We start from the raw sequence: 16,099 nt of genomic DNA on the forward strand, positions 1-16,099 counted from the left end.
CGTTTTACTGCCTATGCGGAGCCCCATTGGGTCTTCGCGACTGGATCACCGACGTTATCTGCCCGAGGGAGTTGTCCAACTGGCCCCTCCGTCGCGACTTAACCTGATCGCCCATCTGCGGCCAGCTAATCGTTAGCTGTCTTTTCGGCTGCGATCTGAATAGGTCTGTCGGACACTTTTCTTGGGCCACTATAACTAACTATTTTGCCAACTTGGACAGGTCCCCCCTTCCACACGGAACCCCACTAACCCACAGACGGAAACGCACGAGGCGGCTAAAAACAGACCTCCCTCCCATCTTCCACCAGCTTGCTACCTATGGCCCGGCTAGCTGTCTGAATCTCACTGGACCCTCTGATCACTCGGCTAAGCATGCCTCTCCTTAATGTCAATATGCCTTGTCCATTGCTGTTCTGGTTAGTGTTTATTGGCTTATTTCACTGTAGATCCTCTAGCCCTGCTCATTATACCTTATCCAACCTCTCAGTTCCTCCACCCACACATGCTATGACATCTTCTGGTTTCAATGATGTTTCTAGAGACAATATCTCTCTCATAATCACTAAATGCCTAGGTTTACCTCCTCTGTACTCACATCCCACCATACCTTTGTCTGTACATTATACCTTGAAGCTATTTTATCGCCCCCAGATACCTGCTCCTTTTTCTCTCTATTCTGGACGTCACAGACGACCAATTCTTATAGCTTTTAGCCGTACCCTCATACTTATTCTTCTCTGCTCCGCTGGGGATGTAGAGGTGAATCCAGGCCCTGCAGTGCCTGGCTCCACACCTACTCCCCAGGCGCTCTCTTTTGATGACTTCTGTAACCGTAATAGCCTTGGTTTCATGCATGTTAACATTAGAAGCCTCCTCCCTAAGTTTGTTTTATTCACTGCTTTAGCACACTCTGCCAACCCGGATGTCCTAGCTGTGTCTGAATCTTGGCTTAGGAAGTCCACCAAAAACTGTGAAATCTTCATCCCTAACTACAACGTTTTCAGACAAGATAGAACGACCAAAGGGGGCGGTGTTGCAATCTACTGCAGAGATAGCTTGCAGAGTTCTGTCCTGCTATCCAGGTCTGTACCCAAACAATTTGAACTTCTACTTTTAAAAATCCACCTCTCCAAAAACAAGTCTCTCACCGTTGCCGCCTGCTATAGACCCCCCTCGGCCCCTAGCTGTGCTCTGGACACCATATGTGAACTGATTGCCCCCCATCTATCTTCAGAGCTCGTGCTACTAGGCGACCTAAACTGGGACATGCTTAACACCCCAGCCATTCTACAATCCAAGCTTGATGCCCTCAATCTCACACAAATTATTAATGAACCCACCAGGTACAACCCCAAAGCCGCAAACACTGGCACCCTCATAGATATCATCCTAACCAATGTGCCCTCTAATTACACCTCTGCTGTTTTCAACCAAGATCTCAGCGATCACTGCCTCATTGCCTGCACCCGTAATGGGTCAGCGGTCAAACGACCTCCACTCATCACTGTCAAACGCTCCCTGAAACATTTCAACGAGCAAGCCTTTCTAATCGACCTGGCCCTGGTATCCTGGAAGGATATTGACCTCATCCCGTCAGTAGAGGATGCCTGGTTATTTTTTTTAAATGCCTTCCTCTCCATCTTAAATAAGCATGCCCCTTTCAAGAAATTTAGAACCAGGAACAGATATAGCCCTTGGTTCTCCCCAGACCTGACTGCCCTTAACCAACACAAAAATATCCTGTGGCGTTCTGCATTAGCATCGAACTGCCCCCGCGATATGCAACTTTTTAGGGAAGTTAGAAACCAATACACACAGGCAGTTAGAAACGCCAAGGCTAGCTTTTTCAAACAGAAATTTGCTTCGTGCAACTCCAACTCTAAAAAGTTCTGGGACATTGTAAAGTCCATGGAGAATAAGAACACCTCCTCCCAACTGCCCACTGCACTGAGGATAGGAAACTCTGTCACCACCGATAAGCCCACTATAATTGAGAATTTCAATAAGCATTTTTCTACGGCTGGCCATGCTTTCCACCTAACTACCCCTACTGCATTCAACAGCACTGCACCCCCCACAGCTACTCGCCCAAGCCTCCCCCATTTCTCCTTCTCCCAAATCCATTCAGCTGATGTTCTGAAAGAGCTGCAAAATCTGGACCCCTACAAATCAGCTGGGCTTGACAATCTGGACCCTTTCTTTCTAAAATTATCTGCCGAAATTATTGCAACCCCTATTACTAGCCTGTTCAACCTCTCTTTCGTGTCGTCTGAGATTCCCATAGATTGGAAAGCAGCTGCTGTCATCCCCCTCTTCAAAGGAGGTGACACTCTTGACCCAAATTGCTACAGACCTATATCCATCCTACCCTGCCTTTCTAAGGTCTTCGAAAGCCAAGTCAACAAACAGATTACCGACTATTTTGAATCCCACCGCACCCTCTCCGCTATGCAATCTGGTTTCAGAGCTGGTCATGGGTGCACCTCAGCCACGCTCAAGGTCCTAAACGACATCGTAACCGCCATCGATAAGAAACATTACTGTGCTGCCGTATTCATTGACCTGGCCAAAGCTTTTGACTCTGTTAATCACCACATCCTCATCGGCAGACTTAGTAGCCTTGGTTTCTCAAACGATTGCGTCGCCTGGTTCACCAACTACTTCTCTGACAGAGTTCAGTGTGTCAAATCGGAGGGCCTACTGTCTGGACCTCTGGCAGTCTCTATGGGGGTACCACAGGGTTCAATTCTTGGGCCAACTCTTTTCTCTGTATACATAAATGATGTCGCTCTTGCTGCTGGTGAATCTCTGATCCACCTCTACGCAGACGACACCATTCTGTATACTTCTGGCCCTTCTTTGGACACTGTGTTAACAACCCTCCAGACGAGCTTCAATGCCATTCAACTCTCCTTCCGTGGTCTCCAACTGCTCCTAAACACAAGTAAAACTAAATGCATGCTCTTCAACCGATCGCTGCCTGCACCTGCCCGCCCATCCAGCATAACTTCTCTGGACGGTTCTAACTTAGAATTTGTGGACAACTACAAATACCTAGGTGTCTGGTTAGACTGTAAACTCTCCTTCCAGACTCACATCAATCATCTCCAATCCAAAGTGAAATCTAGAATTGGCTTCCTATTTCGCAACAAAGCATCCTTCACTCATGCTGCCAAACATACCCTCGTAAAACTGACCATCCTACCAATCCTCGACTTCGGCGATGTCATTTACAAAATAGCCTCCAATACCCTACTCAACAAGCTGGATGCAGTCTATCACAGTGCCATCCGTTTTGTCACCAAAGCCCCATATACAACCCACCACTGCGACCTGTATGCTCTCGTTGGCTGGCCTTCACTTCATAATCGTCGCCAAACACATTGGCTCCAGGTCATCTACAAGACCCTGCTAGGTAAAGTCCCCCCTTATCTCCGCTCACTGGTCACCATAGCAGCACCCACCTGTAGCACGCGCTCCAGCAGGTATATCTCTCTGGTCACCCCTAAAGCCAACTCCTCCTTCGGTCGTCTCTCCTTCCAGTTCTCAGCTGCCAATGACTGGAACGAACTACAAAAATCTCTAAAACTGGAAACACTTATCTCCCTCACTAGCTTTAAGCACCAGCTGTCAGAGCAGCTCACAGATCTCTGCACCTGTACATAGCCCATCTTTAATTGAGCCCAAACTACTACCTTTTCCCCTACTGTATTTATTTATTTTATTTATTTATTTTGCTCCTTTGCACCATATTATTTATATTTTAACTTTTAACTTTCTTCAAACTACAAATCTACCATTCCAGTGTTTTTCTTGCCATACTTTATTTACTTTGCCACCATGGCATTTTTTTGCCTTTACCTCCATTATCTCACATCATTTGCTCACATTGTATATAGTCTTATTTTTTTCTACTGCATCATTGATTGTATGTTGTTTTACTCCATGTGTAACTCTGTGTTTTTGTATGTTGTCGAACTGCTTTGCTTTATCTTGGCCAGGTCGCAATTGTAAATGAGAACTTGTTCTCAACTTGCCTACCTGGTTAAATAAAGGTGAAATAAATAAAATAAAAAAAATAAAAACTCATGCTGCCAAACATACCCTCGTAAAATTGACCATCCTACCGATCCTCGACTTCGGTGATGTCATCTACAAAATAGCCTCCAACACTCTACTCAACAAATTGGATGCAGTCTATCACAGTGCCATCCGTTTTGTCACCAAAGCCCCATATACTACCCACCACTGCGACCTGTACACTCTCTTTGGCTGGCCCTCGCTTCATACTCGTCGCCAAACCCACTGGCTCCAGGTCATCTACAAGTCCCTGCTAGGTAAAGCCCCGCCTTATCTCAGCTCGCTGGTCACCATAGCAGCACCCACCCGTAGCACGCGCTCCAGCAGGTATATCTCACTGGTCACCCCCAAAGCCAATTCCTCCTTTGGCTGCCTTTCCATCCAGTTCTCTGCTGCCGATGACTGGAACGAACTACAAAAATCACTGAAACTGGAGACACTTATCTCCCTCACTAGCTTTAAGCACCAGCTGTCAGAGCAGCTCACAGATCACTGCACCTGTACATAGCCCATCTGTAAATAGCCCAACCAACTACCTCATCCCCTACTGTATTTATTTATTTATCTTGCTCCTTTGCACCCTAGTATTTCTACTTTGCACATTCATCTACTGCACATCTACCATTCCAGTGTTTAATTGCTATATTGTAATTACTTCACCACCATGGCTTATTTATTGCCTTACCTCCCTTATCTTATCTCATTTGCACACATTGTATATAGACTTGTTTTTCTATTGTATTATTGACTATATGTCTGTTTACTCCATGTGTAACTCTGTGCTGTTGTATGTGCTGAACTGCTTTGCTTTATCTTGGCCAGGTTGCAGTTGTAAATGAGAACTTGTTCTCAACTTGCCTACCTGGTTAAATAAAGGTGAAATAAATAAATAAATAAAAAATAAGTCTGGTTTATTCTTGGGAGCAATTTCCAAACACCTGAAGTTACCACGTTCATCTGTACAAACAATAGTACGCAAGTATAAACAGCGTGAGACCACGCAGCCGTCATACTGCTCAGGAAGGAGACACGTTATTTCTCCTAGAGATGTTGGTGAAACTATGACTTCCCCCACTATAGTTGTAGAAAACATTACTTCCCCACTGTAGTTGGAGAAAACATTACTTCCCCCGCTGTAGTTGGAGAAAACATTACTTCCCCCACTGTAGTTGGAGAAAACATTACTTCCCCCACTGTAGTTGGAGAAAACATTACTTCCCCCACTGTAGTTGGAGAAACCATTACTTCCCCCCTGTAGTTGGAGAAACCATTACTTCCCCCCCTGTAGTTGGAGAAAACATTACTTCCCCCACTGTAGTTGGGGAAAAGGATGCTGCTTCAAAGTTAATAAACTTGTAAACCAGTGGAAGATGCTGAAGGGAGGACAGCTCATAATAATAGCTGGAACGGAGCAAATGGCATCAAACCATGTGTATGATGTACAGTACCAGTCAAAAGTTTAGACACACTTACTCATTCAAGGATTTTTCTTTATTTTTACTTTTTTCTACATTTTAGAATGATAGTGAAGACATCCAAACTATGAAATAACACATATGGATTAATGTAGTAAGCAAAAAAGTGTTAAGCAAATCAAAATGCATTTTATATTTGAGATTCTTCAAAGTAGCCACCCTTTGCCTTGATGACAGCTTTGCACACTCTTGGCATTCTCTCAACCAGCTTCACCTGGAATGCTTACCTTGAAGGAGTTCCCACTTGTTGGCTGCTTTTCCTTCACCCTGCGGTCCAACTCATCCCAAACCATCTCAATTGGGTTGAGGTTGGGTGATTGCGGAGGCCAGGTCATCTGATACAGCACTCCATCACTCTCCTTCTTGGTTAAATAGCCCTTACACAGCTTGGAGGTGTGTTGGGTCATTGTCCTGTTGAAAAACAAATGATAGTCCCACTAAGCGCAAACCAGATGGGATGGTTTATCGCTGCAGAATGTTGTGGTAGCCATGCTGGTTAAGTGTGCCTCGAATTCTAAGTAAATCACTGAAAGTGTCACCAGCAAAGCACCCCCACACCATCACACCTCCTCCTCCTAGCTTCACGGTAGGAACAACACATGCGGAGATCATCTGTTCACCTACTCTGCGTTTGGAACCAAACGCAGAGTTGGAACTAAAATCTCAAATTTGGACTCATCAGACCAAAAGACAGATTTCCACCGTTCTAATGTCCATTCCTCGTGTTTCTTGGCCCAAGCAAGTCTCCTCTTCTTATTGGTGTCCTTTATTAGTGGTTTCTTTGCAGCAATTCAACCATGAAGGCCTGATTCACGCAGTCTCCTCTGAACAGTTGATGTTGAGATGTGTCTGTAACTTGAACTCTGAAGCATTTATTTGGGCTGCAATTTCTGAGGCTGGCAACTTTAATGAACACATCCTCTGCAGCAGAGCTAGCTCTGGGTCTTCCTTTCCAGTGGCGGTCCTCATGAGAGCAAGTTTCATTATAGTGCTTGATGGTTTTTGCGACTGCACTTGAAGAAACTTCTTAAAAGTTAATTCTTAAAATGTTACGGATTGACTGACCTTCATGTCTTAAAGTAATGATAGACTGTTGTTTCTCTTTGCTTATTAGAGTTGTTATTGCCATCATATGGACTTGGTTTTTTATCAAATAAGGTGATCTTCTGTATACCCCCCTACCTTGTCATGGCTCAAACGCATTAAGAAGGAAATAACTTTTAACAAGGTACACCTGATCCTGTTAATTAAAATGCATTCCAGGTGACTACCTCATGAAGGTGGTTGAGAGAATGCCAAGAGTGTGCAAAGCCACTCATTCAAGGGCAAAGCCACTCATTCAAGGGTTTTTCTTTATTTTTACTGTTTTCTACATTGTAAACAGATGCAGTGATATCATCTCCCCAAGTAGACCGGGGTCGGTATCAATGTAGAAAATATGTAGAAAATAGTAAAAATAAAGAAAAACCCTTGAATGAGTGGGTGTGTAAATGTTTTTTACTGGTACTGTATTTGATACCATTCCACTGATTCTGCTCCAGCCATTACTACGAGCCCGTCCTCCCCAATTAAGCAGCCACCAACCTCCTGTGTTGTAAATCTACTTAGGAGACAAGTTGGGGGAAATGGCCTTGAAAGATTTTGATTAGATTTTCACACTTGCTTCAGAGCTCTTCTTTGTTTACTCCCATTCAGCATTGTTCACACCCTCTTAAGCCTTAGCCCCACCCATCTCTTTAATAATTCACCTGTTAAAGCATGACCAACCGTCAGCATGGCCAACCTCTCTATTATCTCAGCCAATCATGTCTATCCGGGAAGGATCCTGTCTTTCTTCCTATATGCTGTAACTCAGTGCTTTCTCCTTGGCTGAACTAGGCTCATATTTTGACATCTTTATTCATATTTACAGATTCAATACCAGTTGGTAATGAACTCACATGGCCAAGAAGGCATTAGCATCAAACTCCCCTGATCCTGCAACCAGTCACATTTATTCAGAAAGAGATACTTTTGTAATGTGAGTTGGACTGTCCCTTTAATCCGTTGGTCCTTTCCTCCTCTAAAGTGATTCACTGCCCTACTGTAACACACACACACACACACACACACACACACACACACACACACACACACACACACACACACACACACATACATACATACATACATACACACACACACACACACACACACACACACACACACACACACACACACACACACACACACACACACACACACACACACACACACACACACACACACACACACACACACACACACACACACATACATACATACATACATACATACATACATACATACATACATACATACATACATACATACACAGACTCACACATACACAGACTCACACACACACATGCATACACACATACATACACCACACACGCACGCACGCACACACACACATATACACACACACTCCACAGACACACTCTGGGGTGCTGTGTAAACTATACTTAGTGGTGTTTTCTCTGTTCCTACAGACATTGAAGCTATACATGACCCTTGCAAAAGAGATTGAGAGACCAGGAGAGAGACAGAATGAGAGATGCAGAGAGAGAGATGGAGAGAGTGAGAGACAGAGAGACAGAGAGAGAGAGACAGAGAGAGAGAGAGAGTTACAGAGAGATAGAGATAGAAAGAGAGAGACTGAAAGAGAGAGAGAGACAGAGACAAAAAGAGAGAGACAGAGAGAGTCCGAAAGAGAGAGAGAGACAGAAAGAGAGAGACAGAAAGAAAGAGAGAGAGATGGAGATAGAGACCAGCGGGAGGGTGTGTGTGAGAGAGAGAGTGTGTGTGTGTGTGTGTGTGCGTCCGTGCATGCGTGCGTGCGTGCGTGTGTGTGTGTGCGCATGCAGGTGTGTGTTAGAGAGAGTCTGGCCAGATGTGGGCATAGATGGATTGCTGCTCCAAAGGTGACTTATGGCTTCTTTCCAAACCTTTACAGGGGATATAGACACTCTGGGTGTGTGCTGCTTGATAGTGTTTTGGAGTGCTGTGAGGAGGGCCCAGCATCTGTGTGTGTGTGTGTGTTTGCACGTGTGAACGTGTGTTCAAGGGTACAGGCACGTTCTATAATTTATGGACCAGACAGAACCTCTTCTGTAGTGCAAGACCAGTTTGATCTTTTTTCAGTTTGTGTCTGCTCTACTATGCCTGTGGTAATACCTGTCAGACCCAGTGGACTCGGAGCCTGCTGTCTGAGTCTGACAACATCAGTGTCTCCACCAGCCAGCCTGTTTCCAGGGTAACTACTGTTTTAGCCCTTTCAGACAGAATGGGCACTCTACTTAAAAGTCATGTCTGTCGACACCTGAGGGACAGACGTGTGTCTGTGTTTATTTTGGTTCCTCTGGTCCAGACTTATAAAAAGGGGGGGGTCACAGGATGCGTCGCAAATGGATCCCTATTCTTTTCATAGTGCACTACTTTAGACCAGCGCCCATTGAGTTCTGGTCAAAACCAGTGCACTATGTTCATACAAAACCAGTGCCCCAGTTCATACAGATGGCAGTGGGGTGGGGGAAAAGGGGGGTGGGGGACGAGGGGGGGCTTCACACATGGGCTTTGTTTAGGCTGGAGTCTGGGTGCAGGGTTGGGTCTGTCTGGAGGACAGCTCAGTGGGAGAAGACTGAAGTCCTGCCTCTCAGCTGGTGTCTTCTCTGGTGTCCTGTCAGACACCCACCAAGTTACTGATGAAAGAGTGTGTGTCTGACTCTCTTCTCAGTGTGTGTGTGTGTGTGCGTGTGTGTGTGTGTGCGTGCGTGCGTGTCAGTTGGATAGCAGATCCTAAGGGATCCTTAGGGAGAAAGCATGCTAGCCATACTGCTGCTCTATCCGGCCCTAAGTGTCTTCACTAAAAATCACAAACTTAGGCTTTCACTAGGGACTCACTGATATCAACACACATATATGCCTGTGTGTGTGTGTGTGTGTGTCTGTGTGTGTGTGTGTGTGTGTGTGTGTGTGTGTGTGTGTGTGTGTGTGTGTGTGTGTGTGTGTGCGTGTGTACCCTACATGTGTGTGAGTATGCTTGTGATAGTGTGTGTGTGTGTGTGTGTGTGTGTGTTTGTGTCTGTGTGTGTGTTTTGCACAATTTCAGGAAGAATGCCGTGTTCGCCCTCAAATTCAGTGATGTTAGCTGGAGCACAGCTAGTCTCTCCTGTGCATACACACAGTATGAATACGATACCGACCCCGGTCTACTTGGGGAGATGATATCACTGCATCTGTTTATTAAACAAGATTTAGGTCCAGGTTTCTCTTCTCTAATGAACATCACAGGGATTAGTAGTGTGATTTACGGTCTGTTCTGAGAGCTACGGTGACTAGCAGTACGTCGTCTTGGATAGAGAGTCTGCAGCTGAGAGGAGTGGATGTTGCTCTGCACATTTGCACAGTGATGACACGTGTGTGTGTGTGTGTGTGTTGGAAGAAGTTCACATTATTAGCTCTATTCAGGTAAAACCTCTAACAGAGTTACCAGGGATCTCTTCTTGGGGAACAGAGTTACCAGGGATCTCTTCTTGGGAACATAGTTACCAGGGATCTCTTCTTGGGAACAGAGTTACCAGGGATCTCTTCTTGGGAACAGAGTTACCAGGGATCTCTTCTTGGGAACAGAGTTACCAGGGATCTCTTCTTGGGAACAGAGTTACCAGGGATATCTTCTTGGGGAACAGAGTTACCAGGGATCTCTTCTTGGGGAACAGAGTTACCAGGGATCTCTTCTTGGGAACATAGTTACCAGGGATCTCTTCTTGGGAACAGAGTTACCAGGGATCTCTTCTTGGGAACAGAGTTACCAGGGATCTCTTCTTGGGAACAGATTTACCAGGGATCTCTTCTTGGGGAACAGAGTTACCAGGGATCTCTTCTTGGGAACATAGTACCAGGGATCTCTTCTTGGGAACAGAGTTACCAGGGATCTCTTCTTGGGAACAGAGTTACCAGGGATCTCTTCTTGGGGAACAGAGTTACCAGGGATCTCTTCTTGGGAACAGAGTTACCAGGGATCTCTTTTTGGGGAACAGAGTTACCAGGGATCTCTTTTTGGGGAACAGAGTTACCAGGGATCTCTTTTTGGGGAACAGAGTTACCAGGGATCTCTTTTTGGGGAACAGAGTTACCAGGGATCTCTTTTTGGGGAACAGAGTTACCAGGGATCTCTTCTTGGGAACAGAGTTACCAGGGATCTCTTTTTGGGGAACAGAGTTACCAGGGATCTCTTTTTGGGGAACAGAGTTATCTCTTCTTGGTCGATTTCAAGTTTTCTATTCATCTTTTTATTTTCTACCTCCTGTCTCCTCAGTGTGGAGCGACCCAGAGCCAGACCCAGGGTGCCGTGTTCCTGCCTGAGTTTGCTCTGTCCCCTCAGGGCAGTTTCCTGGAGGACACTACCGAGGACCAGTTCCTTACCTACAGATACGACGACCAGGTGGGTACACACATACACACACACACACACACACACTCACACACACACACACACACACACACACACACACACACACACACACACACACACACACACACACACACACACACACACACACACACACACACACACACACAATGGAAAACCTGATCCTCTGAGTGGGTCTGCTGTGAGGGGCGTGTGGGAGTAAGGGAGAGAGAGACGGGGTGTTTTTGGGGTGTAGACAACAAATGAGACACAGATGACATGTCAAAAGAACAACTCTTTATAAGCAGTAGAACATTCCCCAACGTCTTTCCTACAGTATACACTATGTGAGAAGATATTGAGTGGACCAGGATACAATGCATTCATTCATTCTTCTCTCTGCATCTTCTGAAATGTGGAACATTTTCTCCAGTGTGATTGAATAAAGCAGCGTGCTCCTGCTGATCCATCTGGCGTTGGGCTGAAGAGCTGAGGATCATAAAGATATGTTGTTTTTTTGCTCTCAATTTGGCCTTTTGGATCAGGAACCACAAAATTCCCGGTTAAAATGTTGAGTACATGATGTTTTGAAAAGCTCGCATCTGACCAATATCAAATGACCCCTAATGATACGCAGAAACATGCCTGAATGTTTAAAGTTGGATTTCTCCTGAATTATTTGTCTGGAATTTGCATGGTTGTATGGCCCAGTACTTTTTTTTGAAGCACCAAATTCAATAGAAAATACTGGTCTGTCTCTTGGCCCATGGGTTAGTAGTTGAATAGAGATGAAAGATGGCATTACATTTGTCTGTGAATTTCAGACATGCAGTAAAATGCCAGAGAGGCTATTGAAGAGAGAACAAGTGGTATAAAGAGGCAGAGCCTGACAGAATATCTGACCCATTTTTTTAGGCACACAGTAATGAGACGTTTCCTTTAAAACACAGGTTTTCAGGACATAACCTTTCTGTAGAGATGGACCCTGTACTGGGGAGGGGAAAGTGGTGGTCACTCACATTATCACAACCTATCACATTACAACTGACTGAATCAGGGCTGAATAACTATCACTATTAGAGTTGCACAATTCTGGTAACTTTCGCAAATTTCCCAGCTTTCCCAGAAATCCTGGTTGGAGAACGCAGGATTTCCTGCTTATTCCCTTCTGATACTGAGAGTCATTCAACCAGGATGATACAGTCAGCAACATCACTGTGACCATGTCGGTCCCCAGACCTGCTACTAAAGGGACTTGACTTAACCCTGGGTGGGTACTCAGTACAGGGGCGCAACTTTGGTTTTAGAAGGGGGAAAGTAAAAATAAAAAAATAAATGTTTTTATAAATACAGTCAGATAAACACTCCAAACAGCCTATCCGACCACTCGGAGGCGTCCACATGGTCCTAAAGCACACCATGCCTCATTTTGGATCACATTCCAATTATAAAACTGGGGGGGACAAAAATGCAATTTCAGAATGTGGGGGGGACATGTCGCCCCTGACTCAGTATGTACAGTTTAGATAATCCAGTGCTACTAGGAGGATTTCTATGGGTAATGTCATATAATGTCATATATTCCATGAGACAAAATGTGATGGCATCTCCCAAAAATACTGTATTTTTTAATTTATTTTTTAAAGCTGACATGTTTTGACCTCATTTAGGATTTGTCAAAGCTTGCTTTTGGTCTTTTTGGGAGATGCCATAACCTTTTATTTTTCGAGTACACAGTATGTTTGACTCTTTGTTGAAAACTTTCCGAATGATTCCGCCTGTCTCGCCCTAGTCTTGAGGGATGCAGCCATGTTAAGTCCAAGATGGCATTGTAGAATTGGATGCTTCTGTCTCTCTCTTGTTGAGGATGTATGTCTCATGCTGTTCATGTTCCTGACTTAGACATGTCTTGATGAGTGATAGAGCTGCATTAAGCTACACAGACACGGTGGATAGTCTGTACATTTGAGTCTTGTTGTGGGTTTCTCTGTGTTAGTGGATGTGTGACTAAACCTGTTCATGTTCATGACTTACACCTGAGCTACATTAACATGGCTGATATCTATAGACTATAGTCTGCATAGTGTTCGTTGGAGTCTTGTTTTGGGTTTCTCTGTGTTAGTGGATGTGTGATGAAAGCTGCTAGGAAGTGAATTCATGGGGGAATGTGTGGCTAAGCCAGACGTTGTCTGGTCAATGGGACTGCTGCCAGGTGGCTCAGTGGGTTGGAGTGTGGTGCTGTGGTGCTGGCCGCGAGAATATCAAGGTGGTGGGTTCAATTCCCACGTCGGTCTCATACGCTGACTATGTGTTCACTGGGAAGAGGTTTTCACACACTGGGTTGATTGATTCCAATCTGACTTTAGTAAAAAATGTCCTAATGTGAATAGTCTGAAAAATATGTGTTTTCAAATGACTATAGTACTTTAAGTAATGTGAAGACCTGAATGAACTTGGACGCCCTCAGAGTGATATGAACCAAACTGAGTCCTTCCCTTGGGTCTTTTCTGCTTAACATAAAGACATTTTCACCACATCACACAATGCTCTAGGTCTTCTAGAGCATTGTTAAGCAGAAAAGATCTATCTATTTTACAGCAGAAAAGTGAGACTTTCTTATATATTATTTCGTCTTAACCCAGATACTGGTGATAGGGGTTCATTGAAAAGGGGACGCCAGGTCCCGTATTCACAAAGAATCTTCCAGTAGGGGAGCATCTCGTCTAGGATCAGACACACACATGCATGCCTCTAGCCCTCATCTTCTATTGGCCGAAGCAAAAGACCTTTGTCATCTCAGAGACAGGAACAATACAGCACTCATAGTTTAGGCACCATGACTGGGTCCCAAGTGGCACCCTAGTCCCTATATAGTGCACTACATTTTACCAGGGCCTTTAGGCCTCTGGTCAAAAGTAGTGCACTATATATGGAATAGGGTGTAGTATATATGACAAAGTGCAGATGTACAAATTGTTGTATGACCCTGCGAATAGAGGAATGATCGAGGTAGACATCTGTTCCTAACACTTTCTCCTGTGGTAGTCTTGGACCAGAGCCTGCATTGACTTAGAAAGCCACTGTAGGAGGAACAAAGAGACTCCCTGAGGCTGAGCCAGTCTGTAGAACACACACACACACACACACACACACACACACACACACACACACACACACACACACACACACACACACACACACACACACACACACGCATACAGTGCCTACAGAAAGTATTCATACCCCTTGACTTATTCCAGATTTTGTTGCGTTACATCCTGAATTCAAAATGGATTAAATCAATTTTTGTCTCACCCATCTACACACAAAATCCCATAATGACAAAGTGAAAACATGTTTTCAGAAATGTATTGAAAATTAAATACCAAAATATCTCATTTACATTAGTATTCACACCCCTCAGTCAATACTTTGTAGAAGCACCTTTGGCAGCGATTACAGCTATGAATCTTTCTGGGTAAGTCTCTAAGAGCGTTCTACACCTGGACTGTGCAATATTTGCCCATTATTCTTTTCAAAATTATTCAATCTCTGTAAAATTGGTTGTTGAACATTACTAGACAACCATTTTCAGGTTTTGCCATAGATTTTCAAATAGATTTGAGTCAAAACTGTAACTCTGCCAGTCAGGAACATGAATAGTTTTCTTGGTAACTCCAGTGTAGATTTGGCTGTGTGTTATAGGTTATTGTCCTGCTGAAAGGTGAATCTCCCAGTGTCTGGTGGAAAGCAGACTGAACCAGGTTTTCCTCTAGGACTTTGCATTAATACTGAAAAATTCCCCATTACAAGCATACCCATAACATGATGCAGCCCCCACTATGCTTGAAAATATGGTGGTACTCAGTAATGTGTTGTATTGGATTTGCCTCAAACATAACACTTTCTTTCAGGACAAAAAGTACAAAAAGTAAATTGCTTTGCCACATTTTTCTGCAGTATTACTTTAGTGCTTTGTTGCAAACAGGATGCATGTACAGGCTTCCTTCTTTTCACTCTGTCAATTAGGTTAGTATATCTGTCGTTCTGCCCCTGAACAAGGCAGTTAACCCACTGTTCCTAGGCCATCATTGAAAATAAGAATTTGTTCATAACTGACCTGCCTAGTTAAATAAATAAAGGGAAGAAAAAAAATAGTGGAGTAAATACAATGTCGTTGATCCATCTTCAGTTTTCTCCTATCACAGCCATTAAACTCTAACTGTTTTAAAGTCACCATTGGCCTCATGGTGAAATCCCTGAGCGGTTTCCTTTCTCTCCGGCAACTGAGTTAGGAAGGACACTTGTATCTTTGTAGTGACTGGTTGTATTGTTACATCATCCAAAGTGTAATTAGTAACTTCTCCATGCTCAAAGGGATATTGAATGTCTGTTTTTTTTTTTACCCATCTACCAATTGGAAAATTGAAACCTCCCTGTCTTTGTGGCTGAATCTGTGTTTGAAATTCCCTGCTCGACTGAGGGAGATAGTCAGTCAGAAATCTTGTTAAACACTGTTATTGCACACAGAGTGAGCTCATTATTATGTTTTATTAAGCATATGTTTACTCCTGAACGTATTTAAGCTTGCCATAACAAAGGGGTTGAATAATTATTGACTCAAAACATTTCAGCTTTTCATTTTCAATTAATTAGTAGAAATGTCTAAAAACATAATTCCACTTTGACATTATGGGGGTATTGTGTGTAGGCCAGTGAAAAAAACATCTCAATTTATTCCATATTGAATTCAGGCTGTAACAACAACGTGGAAAAAGTACACACACACACACACACGTTGCCTGAGGCTGATAAACCAGCCAGTCTGTGGAACACACAAACACACACACATGCAAGCAGACATGCAGACACACACATGCACACACATGCATACACACAGACGCACACACAGACACACACACATGCAGGCAGACATGCATACACACACATTCACACACATGTACACACACACACACACAGACACACACACACACATGCAGGCATACACACACAAATACACACATGTACACATACACATTGCCTGAGGCTGCTAAACCAGCCAGTCTGTGGAACACACACAAACACACACACACACACACACACACACACA

General features: G+C 44.1%; 1 protein-coding gene across 1 annotated transcript in view; it reads left to right on the forward strand.

The window, feature by feature from the left end:
- Positions 1-16,099, forward strand: part of LOC115203418 (ADAMTS-like protein 3) — a 189,669-nt gene that overhangs the window by 19,830 nt on the left and 153,740 nt on the right. The window contains exon 3 of the mRNA XM_029768103.1: positions 10,897-11,022. Coding sequence (XP_029623963.1) covers positions 10,897-11,022 — 126 coding nt within the window. The remainder of the gene's footprint in view (positions 1-10,896; positions 11,023-16,099) is intronic.

Source organism: Salmo trutta, chromosome 12 (genome assembly GCF_901001165.1).
Source record: "Salmo trutta chromosome 12, fSalTru1.1, whole genome shotgun sequence".
In the NCBI taxonomy this organism is placed as follows: domain Eukaryota; kingdom Metazoa; phylum Chordata; class Actinopteri; order Salmoniformes; family Salmonidae; genus Salmo; species Salmo trutta.